This window comes from Caloenas nicobarica, chromosome Z, assembly GCF_036013445.1.
Source record: "Caloenas nicobarica isolate bCalNic1 chromosome Z, bCalNic1.hap1, whole genome shotgun sequence".
Taxonomy (NCBI): Eukaryota; Metazoa; Chordata; class Aves; order Columbiformes; family Columbidae; genus Caloenas; species Caloenas nicobarica.
This window is the reverse complement of record NC_088284.1, coordinates 61,014,836-61,027,143: the sequence shown is the minus strand read 5'-3', so window position 1 is coordinate 61,027,143 and position 12,308 is coordinate 61,014,836. Positions and strand designations below refer to the sequence as shown.

Below are 12,308 nucleotides of genomic sequence, written 5' to 3'. Positions count from 1 at the left end.
GAGACCAGAGCAGCTACACAACGGCTGCTGCTACAGCGTGTGCGTGCGCCCATGCATAGCGATGGAAGGCTGGGTTTTATTTCTTAATTAACAATGTTTTTTTCATTGAGAAATGGATTAAGGAATATAAAGCCTCACAACTGAAAAATGAGAAGCCTACCTACAGAAAGCATTTAGTAATCTGAAAAATTCTATTAAAATGTTATGATTTAAATAAGTGGATAACAGTAAAAACAAAATTAGCAACTTTTCTGAATCATAAAATATTTAATAAGGTTTATTTTTTGGGGGGATATATTGTATATAAAATTTCAGATCACAATATGAAGCGATTTGAACCCTCTCCAAGCTAGCACTGCCTTCAATGTCATGTAGATGTATTGCCACTGATACAAGACCTACTAAAAGCATACAGTTTAACTAATACAGAAGTGGCGCTTTTTTATATGAAATATTTTTTACACAACTAGAGTGTCTTGAATACCCTCTTTAAGTGCAAAAAACACAGATCACTTTACACTAATGCAGCAACAATGCATTCATATTGTTCTCATTAGTCATTAGTAGTCAACTTGCATAAGATACAAGAAAAGCACAATGAAGCTCACAAAAATAGACTAAAAATCAGCCTGTTCTTGCAAAAAAATACAGCATAATGGAGGAAAAAGACAAAAAAGGATTATGCACACCACAGAATTTGCTGTTCTTTCATCCAGCTGGCTTAAGTGCTGTCTCTGTTTTTTGCGGGTTTTTGTTTTGGTTTGTGTTGTTTTTTTTTTTTTTTTTTTTTTTTTGTAAATCAAACCACATGGACCAGGCACAACTAATATTCAGGAGGCAGTGTGTAGCTAAAACTTCACAAACTTTTTGTCATCCCCACAATTTATATTCCTCTGTCCTGAGGTAGTTACAAAAAAACCAAAATCATATATTAAGCATCAGCTGGGCCAGTAAGAGCTGAGGCTTTTCTTTTTTTTTTTTTTTTTGTTTTCTTTAAAAACTATTTGTTAACTGGCCAAAACTACCCTTGATGTTAAAAGACAGCTGAGAATTAGAGTTCTCGCTACACCAGAAAGATGGCTATGAGGGGAAGAGGGTTAGCTGCTTCAAAATGTGACAATATATTGAGTCCCTCAAGCTGGCTGGTCCACTGCTGAATTCCCATGTGTATCTCCTTTACTGTCTATAAAGTCACTGGGAGAAGTACAGAAGGATCTGAGCACATCATCGTCCTTTACTGTAACCAGGGAAGAACTGGTCCAGTAGCGTCTGCAGTATCTTGTTGGGAGCCATGGTGTAGCCCTTTCCCAGGTCATAGCGGCAGGCAGGGCAGGTGAAGACTTCAGCTCTGAAGGAGCGCTGTAAACAGCTCTAGGACATTACAGAGACACAAAAATAAAGTGTGAGAACTTTGTTTCAGACTGACAGCTTAACCAGAAAAAACTGAGGAGTATCTATAAACCAAAGATGCAATCTGCTGTACTACCAGAAAAAAGGAAGTCATCCTCAAGCCCTCTGGTACCTACCTCTGCCTGTACAACTAACGAAGGATCCTAAACAAAGGATCTCTGTTCTGGGCTGGGATGTGAGACACTGAGCTTGGGAGGAACTAAAACAAATCACCACTGAGATTTTCCCCTTCTTTTCCACCAGTGCCTTCCTGTTAATCACAGCCACATCTACAGCTTCTTTCGAGCTTCCTGGTTTGATTGCTATGGTTTTCCAGACCTCCACTGCAAGAGGAGGCAAATATACCAGGTATGTTGTTTATGTAACAATCTCCACCTACCTCGTCGGATGATATTCAGTTAAGCCTTAAAGACATAGGTAGGATAATATAATTTCTAACACACTATCATTAGCACTGCCCTCCTTACTACATTACCACAGGCCGCAGAAAGCACAAGCATGTGAAGTGAATATCAGAAATCTATCAAGGCACACCTGTGCCCAAACAGCAATAGCAGCTTACTATCAAAATATTCCTTACAACTTTCACTAGATGTTATTTCATATTTGCAAATATTTACTGACATCTTTATATTTTGTTCTCTCTGAGTTTGTTGCCACTCAGCTTTCTCTTTTCCTTGGTTTTCCAGTTTCCATAATTCTAAATATTAACCCCTTCATAATACTTTTTAGGTTTTTTTAAGGATCATGATAATTCCATGTGTGCAGGTCACCCATAACAACACGGTGATTTTTATTGGAGTGATACATATGTTCTTCAACAGCAAACCTGTATTATCAGATACTGTACTAGGATGACAAAAGTCTGTGTCCTTTTAGGCTCTTAGGCAGAAATACTAGGTATGGCAGGTACAGCTCAAATATGCACACCTGTACTACAAAAACTAACTTTAGTACAAACAGGATTCCAAACTCCTTACATTATATCCAGCTGATCAAGACTTTAAGATATGAAAGTTATAAATTGACTTCTACGGCCCTCCTACCAAACATAAACAATGCCAAGAATAACAAGAAAACATAACTTCTTCTAAATAAACCCAAATAATTTTATTGTATTTACAATGCATCCTTTTAAATAAGAGTGTTACTGAATTATAAAATCTGGTTTTACTCCTTAACTATGTAAAATTAAATTATTGTTACTGTACCAACATCTAGCTCCTGGACCAAACCAATTCCTAGTGTAATTCCACCATCAGAACAGAATGATACCAATGGTAAACTTCATTCATTATGTCTATCAGGTACTATACTAAATGTACTTTCACTCTTTATTAGCTAAAATGAAGGTTACACAGCAATCACTGAATGAAAACTTGTTGCATGTTTTTGCTCAGAATGTTAGGCAATAATCATGTCTTTCTAAAATACATATGGCTTTTGGTGACTGGTGACTCAGAGCCAAGAAAACAGCCCAGAGCAAGACCAAGTTTATTCTTACTTTACAGACGTTGTGGAGGCACTCTGTTGTCACTGGCTGGAAAACCAGCTCCTGGCAGCAGACACACATAAAGGACTGTTCCAGTTTCTTCAGAAAATTCTAGAGTACAGCAAAGGAACATAGAAGAGAAACTCTATTACAGTTCTTATAAGTGCCACTTATTACACAGAGATGATAAACCTTCAGAAGTTCTTATCCATGACTGCAACTTTCCAAAGGTAATCAGGAAGCAGGTCTGTAATCGCTTAATTTCCCTACTCTTCCACAAATCAGAGAACTAATGTTTTAAAGATTATCTACTCGTTTGTATGACTATTGTTAAAAACAAAATGAAGCAGACTGGAGGGCTAGGATAGGTCAGAAAATTTAGTAATTGCATTTAGTAACTGCTGCTAGAAATTTCCATGTCCCTGGAAGATCTCTGCTTCTCTGCCAAGGGAACTTCTGCTAAGAAAGCCACTTCTGCACCTCCTCCTGTGCTTACTGGTCATGGCTAACTTAATGGCTTCTTCTCTCCACAGGCCAAATCCTCTGCAGTGTGTAAATCCACCTCTGTTTTTTAAACCTTCTCTGGGCATCTCCAAGGAATCTCAAGATATATTTGTATCAGGTGTTTTACACACACAAGCATGCTTATCTTTGGCATGTCAGTGGTCTCCAAACATCTTAAGAATGCAAGAAGAACAGATCTGTGGGTAATCAAAATATGGCTGTCTGTAATATTTTTAAAAATATCAGATTTATCTTAAACCATTTTATTCAGTTAAAAGGGAAGGTGGTTGTTTCAAGTACAAAGATTTACATTTTCACAACAGCAACCCACATCTACCAGGGATTCCCATTAGCTTCAGTGGCAACCAAATGGAAACCTTACCAAAATTATGGGTAGGAAACCGCAGAAAAATGACTTCTCAGTAACTCAACTGCTTTTAAATTACTGTCTTCTGCTTTTTACAAAGACATATCTCTGTTGCCTGTCATCATGCACAATTTTAAGAGCTGAAATTCCTTCTAGTCATTACAGACACTGGATAGAAGACAGACAACAGCGAATAACTTTTCACGTTCAGTTCCTACATAAAGACAACTGCAGCAGCATTATAGCAAAAACTGGTAGTGTAAGTGGAAGAACAGGGAGCTGTAGATGTTTTTTCTGCTACAGAAGCACCATAAATAGCCAATGGTAATTCTTAAATAAACTAATTATGTATGCCCATTTTTAGACATCCATTTCCCAAACAACGGTTTGTTTTTCAGTGAGCTGAGTTTTATCAAGTTATTTTAACTTCTTAGCAACCTGATTTTTTATGCAAAAGAGCTAAAATAACTATGAACTTGACATTGGTAAGGTTAATTATCACCGAAAGACATACTATTTCAGGAGATATTCCTTTAGTGGACTTTTTTATGCTAGTGTATACACTCTTTTCAATCTTGAGCTATTCTTGCTATTTTCATGACACTTAGGGAGAGAAAAGTTTTTTTTTTTTCTCCTATGTAAGGTTCCCTCTCTACAGAGTGGGATAATCTGTTAATAGATTTGGATTAAAGTATTTTCATTTGAAGATGACAGTGCTTCTATCTTCTTAAATGAAGCAAGCAAACTGTATTTACTGTCATATAATTCTTTTCTGTCTAGAAAGTAGAGACTAGAACCACCCTTCTTCATGTCTGATTTCTCATATCAGCACAGCACAAAATACATTTATAATTTCAGAGGAAACATCCTCCCTTTGGAAATGAAAAAAAAGAGCCATTTCTAACTTAAAAATGTTTTTTGTGCAAGAAAAGATCTCTTTTACACAGGTACAAACCTAGCCATCAACAGCAAATTGTATAAGCAAGGATTATTTTCTTGAAATCAAAATCTTAGAAATAAAAATAATGCTAGACACAACCTGTATTCAGCAAAAGCTCAATAAGAAAATCAGGTTTTAAGAGAGACTCAAGACTTCTAACAGTCTAAAGAAAAAATAAACATTAAAAAATTACGCATGCAGCAAACATACTGGTCCTTCCTTAAGAGAAGCAAGTACTTCATCCCACAGTTTCTGGTTCATACAGTCTTCTCTAATCAGCCATTGCTGCTCTTGGGTCAGCTGGAAAGCCTCTCCTTTCCCTCCATCTCCCGTCCTCATGGCTTTGGGTGTATTCGTAGGTTCCTCTATACCTGCTTAAGATTATGACGATCACATGCAGTAACAACAGAGCATTAGTCTGAACTCATGAAAGGGGAAGACGAAACTGTTTCTAGAAGGCTAAAATGTGATCTATGCTCATAAAACGCGGCAATCAAATCCCTACTCCAACCCATACCGTCCATCATTGTTTTGGACTGCAGCACACACTTGCACAGAAGACTGTTGATTTTTCTACAGAGTTTAAGAGAAAAAAGCCCATAATAGTAGTAAATAGGATAAGATCCCTACACTATTACTTAATTACAGAGCACATGCTTATCAGTTTACATTAGTATTCCAAACAACTTCACACTTCTGCCAAGTTTTCATGCTACTGGCTTAATAAACATAACATAACAGACTTCGCTGATGAATGCTAAAATAGTAGAAAGAAATACCATCATCAATTGTCCTTTTCTGGTTTCCATTACTCTGGCTGGTTGGCTCCTGTTTCACTGTCTGTTTTTTAACTTTATCCTTCTTCTCCTTACTAGCCATGGCTTCCAAATAACCTTCTGGATACTAAAAAAAAAAAAAAAGAAAAAAAAAAAAGAAGAAAAGCATAGATTTAAAACAACACCCACTGGCATATAGGCAACAATAATAATTTCTAAAGGACTTTAAAACCCTGTGACTAACTATTGAAATAACCACAAAATAATTTTAAAGCCCTGCATGATGGGGAACACATTTAAATTAGTATCTATTATTAAGAAAGTGTGGTCAAGTCCAAGAGTCTAATCTAGACTTCATTATATTAAAAGGAACCCAATATCCATATCAATTCCCTTACAACTATATAAATCAGTTAGGCAAAGTTGATATACTGTAAGACACACCATTGCCTTGCTGAGAAAAGAAACAGTATATTAATTCTTTCCATCCATCAGTCCTCATGGGTCAGTTTATTTCTGTGCCTGAAATACACTATCTATACAAACTCCTCACAAGGAGAGAAAAATACATACAAAAAGCACAGGTTTTTCAATTTTTCATACAGACTCAGCGATAACAGTAGTCATTTGTAGAAATTCTTTCTAGCCTAAGGATCACAAAACTGGTTTCAAACTCTTAATTTTCCAATCTATACATGCAAAGCAATTTACTGCTAAGGCAGAGAGCTTCATTCACCATTCTTTCTACCATGTCACTATTACAGGATTCTTCCAGTTTGGAGATAATATGTAGCACCTTTTGGCATCAAATCCTGCCACACTGAAGTACAAGAAAAAAAAACATGGGGCTTTAATTTAACTGATTTTTATTTCTGGAATGCATCTATTGGAACTGAGGATAAACACAACTCTGTGAGTCCTGTTTCCAAACCTGTACACTCAGACCCAGTTTCTTTGACCGCTCTATTCCTTCTGAAGTCCAAGGTGCAGGCTCAACATCATCTCTCCTCAGAAGATAGCGCCAAACTAAAAATCCACATTTTCCAATTTCTGGCCAATATTTCACGACCTAAAGCATAATATAAAATTACTGCCATTTTTTTATCACAAGCCAAACACATTCTTATAGTCATACTTTAACTATTGAAGGAGAAATGAGGAGAGTAAGCTACAAATTACTATTATAGAGCAACTCTTCCCTCAGGTGCAAAATTTTTGTATTTTTGATAAATACAGTGCTCTTAAAAGGCACATACCTTTATTTCAGATGCTGAGAAGTCATTGCATGCAGAAAAAGCTGGGATACAGTTGGAAGGAGTGAGGAAATAATTTGATTTCTAGGGATGAATATGACTCAGTAAGCACATACAAAGTAGCTTACATATTCAACTTTTTATCTCCTATTATGGATTGAATTCTATTATCACTGCTCTGAATAATTTCATTTGAGTTCTTTGCAGAATAAGTTAAGGCTAAAAAGCTATCATGGAGAAAAAATAATTATTTATTTTAAGTAATAATGAAGAATTTGCAATGTAACGCATACGAGACTTTTAAAAACAGCTGAAGAAAAAAGTTACATTGCGCTTGGTAGAAATCAGAATACCTTGTAAATGCCATCATATCTGTTGCCTTCCTCTGGGGCATATTTGCTGATCCGCCGTCCTTTTGAGCTGCGCACTACTCTGACTGGCTTACCAGCTCTCCAGTTCTTAGACTCTGCTCCATTTTTATCATCCAGTGGGGCATCACAGTTAAGGGCCAATGCCCTAGAAAGAGATTTCAAATCTTCATAAACTAGATTGCTTCACACAACAGATTTTTGAGAACTAATGTAATCATGCCATATCTATTTCCCTTGTCTAATTATGCTTTATCAAGCATCATAGAACTCTTCTGTATATCCTATAACACCTGCAGAACTAATGTAAGCAATGAGATCCTTGCTACCATGTATGGTAAGAAAAAAATGGAGACACAAAATACTTCGGTGTCAAGGTTCCAGATGAAAACTCCGATATTGTTAAATAAAACAAAGCAATCCTTTTAGATTCAGTATTCATCATTTTCAAAACTTATCCCTTCCTAGACAGCATTGAGGGAATTAAAAGAAAATTACAACACAAGGCAAATTTTACCTGTAGGTTTTTCCCATTAACTGCAGATTTTAAGGTTTTTTTAAGTGTGTACACAGAAGTAATGAATATGATGAAAAACATTACAGAGAAAAACCACATAATAACCATCCAAAAAACTCCAAGTAACTGAAATCTCTCACATAATACAGAAATTGCCTCAGAGTAGAAGTTAAATGATAGTAGCTGACTCAAGGACTCAACCCCTGTATCCACTAACTACCTGAAGACCCTCTTCTAGAAACCTGCAGCAAGACAGTATGAATACCTGCTAGACCAAGCTGCCATAATAAACAGTATTTCTACTACCAGAGCCTCATTTGGCCAGGGATTGAAAACCCTTCAGAATCAGACTCAAACCAAACCACGTATCTCAGAGCAGAAGAAATATTACGGTGTATAAACAGCCACGGTATGAGTATAAAACCCACATTGTACAGAACAGAAAGAGTCGGGCATACAGTGCTGACTTTGGAAAATGTTTCTTACATGAAAACAAAACCTAAAAAAAGGAAAAAATACATGGACAAGCAAAAACCAATTCTGATTCATCTACATGGAATCATCATAACCTTCAGCAAAGTGCTTGAAAACTTGTACCCAAATCAGTAACTGAGAGCAGCACCTTGTTACACTCCATGCGCACCAACACCTGCAAAGCTACAATGCAAACTTTGCTGGTGGATTTCTTGTTTGCTAAGAGACAAGAAATGCTAAGACTAAGGATTCCAGCTTTTCATTCTGTTTCCCAAAGCAAGTTTGCTCTATTCACTCAATATACTTGTAAACCTATTGCTTGAACCTGCTTCCACCTTCCTTCCCTCCTCATTCTTGCTCACATCACATCCCCTCTCTCTCTCCCCATCCCTCCCTTTCTTAGCACCCATCAGGCTTTTCCTCTCTTTCCTCTAAGTACCACCCAAAAGCTTGAAAGAGTCTCTCAAAACTCTGCTCGACAGCAGCACATCATATCTAAAAGCAGATCTGGCAAAGAAAAGGTCTCAGTCAATCTCAGCACTCCCCAGGTGTTAAGGAGTCAGCTGCATAACAGAGATTATGCTTGTAGAAATAGAAGTGGACAAAGAACACTTTGTCCAGGCAGGCTTTTAGAGGACACAAAAATATTCTAAGTAGATGTCTAATCCCTATTTTGGACATATATTTTCTTTTTCAAGCAGCTGTTTTTGATAAAGCAACACCCTAATTCCTTGCTTTTCAGAGAAAGCTATGATGGAAAAAAGGGCTAGCAAAATAGGAAAGATCTCTTTTAACATAGGAAAAAGAACATGCTTTCTTCCTACCTAAATTTGATAATTGATTTAACTATTGAAGAAGAAACTTAAAAAGAAGCACCCAAAATAGAAAACTTCCACCCAAGAGTTTTGACAAACTTCTAATTAAATTAACAAACTCCTCTGAAGCAAATTGTAGGACAATTTCAACCAGAGACATGATCACCACCTGCACCAGCAACACAACAAGGTATTTCATTGAGGTGCAAGTGTTTCTTTGAATTAACAAAAGATAACGCTCAATAAAAAGCCTCTTAGCAGCAAGAGGCACCACTGATTACCAAAGCAGCATGTACAGGAGTGAATGAATACAGAAAAATACTAGTTTTAAATTAAAGCACTACAACCCAGCTCTTTGTTCTGGAATACTTTTTAATTTTGTCTTCGAAACTTACCTATTCATGTGTGTTAATGTCTGATCAAATGAATGTTCTCCAATCCTTTTATTGCCAGAAAGATCTCTACCTCCACTCCCAGTGTAAGTGAATTCATCTCCTCGATCCTGTGCAAGAAGATTATCCTTTGTTTTAACACTCCAAAGTAAAATAATCCAATTAAAAACCAACAACAACCAAACAACACAATTTTATTTGTGTTTTTTGTGTTATTTACTGTTTTCTCAGTCAGACAAAAACTATATTCCAAGGCATGGAAAGATGTGTATTCCGCTTCAGTGTCACTGTCCTTCTACAGTAGCTGTGACAGCACAAAGCTACCGGTCTGGAAGTCACATATTCACCAGAAAATCCTTATTAAAAAATTGCCTGCCTTAAAAAAATGGACTTTCACATCTTTTAAAAAGCCATTTTTGAAAAAAAAAAAAAAAATCTTACAAAGGGAACACATTCTAGCAAGTGGTTACTTGCTCTAGAGCTTTCATTTAGCTTATAAGAATATTGTGTTTGTAAAATACATAATAAATACCTTTGAGGGATCACTTCAGCTTGTGCAAGGGCTAAGTGCCAATAAATACAAACGGCTCTGCCTTACATACAAGGCACATGCTTTAAATGCAATAATAATCCCAGCTCTTTTGAACTAGTACGAGCTTAAACTCATTTAGATTTGCATTTTGTAAGCTGATACAATTCTGTAGTGTATTTCCTACACAGAATTTTCTTTAAATTGATGAAGGTTGATAAAATCTTTTACTATGAACTGTAAAAGCTGTCAAAATCTACATACACAGAAGTAAAGCCAGTATTACTATTTTCTTTGGGAAATATGTCACAGAAATTCATATTACTCCTGGCAAATTGAAGTGTTTCTAGAAATACATACATTCAATACATTCAATATCAGATCTCTTTGGAGATGCAAATTTTGTACAAAGCGTGATGCAATACTAGAAGATAAATACTTAATAGTAAAATAATGCTTATATGAATGTTTGTAGCAAAAATCTGAACATACTTGTACCCAACAGTAAAATTTAGTCAATTTCTTACGACTGTTAAAAGTCTGATATTATTAAGGATCCATTGCAAGACTGTTACAGATATTTCATAACTGACAACAGCAGAAAAAGAGAAAGTTAGGAAGAGAAATGCCGCTTGAACAACGCCACAGATTAGTTATAGGTATTACGTTTGTTCTATTCTGTGTGGGGAAAACCTAACAAATTCAGCTGCAATTTTTCTTGTTCAACATTATCTAGATATAACAACAAGCAACTGTTACGAAGTTTAAAAAAATACTCAAATTGTCTAACAAAGACATGTATAAACTCTGCTATACCCTTCTTAAAAGTCTACTTACTCTGCTCAATGAATCTCTGAAAAAATAACAAATGGAATGATGTTGTACGAACACAATATATGAAACAACTCCAAAAGAATGAAAGACCAACAAGACAAGAACTATTTACTGAGAAAGGATGTCAAATGAATTGTCTAAAATAAGATATCACAGAATTGAGCTATGTTTAATTTTTCAGTGATCAAAGCAAATGAAATGCACAGATCATACAAAGACTATTGTGAGAATATGAATAGGGTTGGATTTGCTCGATAAATCTGCCCCATTCAAACCAATTGCATTTTAACATTGAATAAGAAGCTTTTACCAAGTTCAGAAAACCAGAAAGGCATGAATACAGAATGATTTGGGGGTCATAACAAGGAAGAAACTGAACACATTTTCATGGTGTGGCAAAGTGGGAAAAACTGCTAAGACTTTTTTTTATGTACAAGCAGAAATAAACTGAAACTGGAAGGTGATTTGCCCCTCTTTTTAGAACATATTTTGGAGACAAATATTGAAATAAGATATATATAATAATATAAAAAGAGGAAAGACGCAAACATTACAAATGCAAGCAAAATGGAGAAAATTTACAAGACAAGACTGGTTCTTGACAATCTTTTTTGTTTATCAGCAACTAAACTAGACAGAACAATCCTCATGAGAAGAAAATACTGAATAGACTTTTTTTGGCATAACAGACAAACACAAATCAAGGAAAAATCACTATAGACGTAAGCAAAAAAAAACCTCACGTGAGAAGGCAAAAATGCAACAGTATTCATAATTACCTGCTGGAACACACTTCAACAGAAAATGAGTTAAATGTAAAAGGTCTAAGACCATCAAACTCCCAGTGTGCTCAGAGAAAGACTGAGTGTTTCTCTGGGTGCTACTCTTTAACCACAGACAACCAGAAGACATTGTGCTTGAAGGGACAGCACGGATATAAGGCCTATGCATACATGCTCACTTCTTGAACAGATTCAACACTTGTTAAATTACATTTCCTTCTCTTTAACTATCCAGATATTCTATGAATCAATATCCAAAACTATATGGATTTGATGAAAACTGGAAATCCAGGGAAAGAAAAATGGAGGAGAAATGGAACAATTATGAAATATAACTGTTACAGGTCAAATAACAAGATGGCAGCATCTTTTAACACCCCCCAGCATAAGGAAGTCTCATTTCCACTCTACTTCTCAGAAGAACTACACTCACTTATTTCACATCAGATACATTAAAAAAAAAAAAAAAAAAGCAGGGAACAAATATACACATTTCCTAGAATGAGAAGAAAATGCCAGAGATCTTGCCATACAGGGCACTGATCTGGACAGGAGGAAGACATTTGAAACTCTGATATGAGAGCAGCTCCTAAACAAGGAGAGGAAGGAAGCTCAGGAGAATACATAAGTGCTTGTACAGAAAATCTAGAATGGCAAGAATAATTGATGCACAGAGTCCTTAGAGAGGAGAAAATGAGGATATGAATACAGCCCATGACACGTAGAAGTGGAATGGGGATACTGGTAGTCTGGAGACCTAACGGGAGACCTACAGACGTTACTTCTATCATGGCGATGGTGTTTTTACTTTGGAAGTGGAATATGCCAGGAATATCCACACAGCTTATTATTTGG

At 36.1% G+C, this 12,308-nt stretch overlaps 1 protein-coding gene across 4 annotated transcripts in view; it reads right to left on the bottom strand.

Moving 5' to 3' along the window:
• Positions 1 to 247: 247 nt before the first annotated feature.
• The window catches only part of UHRF2 (ubiquitin like with PHD and ring finger domains 2), a 93,337-nt gene continuing 81,276 nt past the window's right edge, over positions 248 to 12,308 (bottom strand). Inside the window, exons 10-17 of one of the 4 annotated variants that reach the window (XM_065655895.1) lie at positions 9,312 to 9,418; positions 7,096 to 7,258; positions 6,746 to 6,826; positions 6,421 to 6,558; positions 5,493 to 5,616; positions 4,924 to 5,087; positions 2,915 to 3,013; positions 248 to 1,371 (exon numbers count right to left, since the gene is read on the bottom strand). In XM_065655895.1, coding sequence (XP_065511967.1) covers positions 1,225 to 1,371; positions 2,915 to 3,013; positions 4,924 to 5,087; positions 5,493 to 5,616; positions 6,421 to 6,558; positions 6,746 to 6,826; positions 7,096 to 7,258; positions 9,312 to 9,418 — 1,023 coding nt within the window. In that variant the 3' untranslated portion in view covers positions 248 to 1,224. The remainder of the gene's footprint in view (positions 1,372 to 2,914; positions 3,014 to 4,923; positions 5,088 to 5,492; positions 5,617 to 6,420; positions 6,559 to 6,745; positions 6,827 to 7,095; positions 7,259 to 9,311; positions 9,419 to 12,308) is intronic. The other 3 variants (XM_065655896.1, XM_065655897.1, XM_065655898.1) reach the window with 3 other exon arrangements.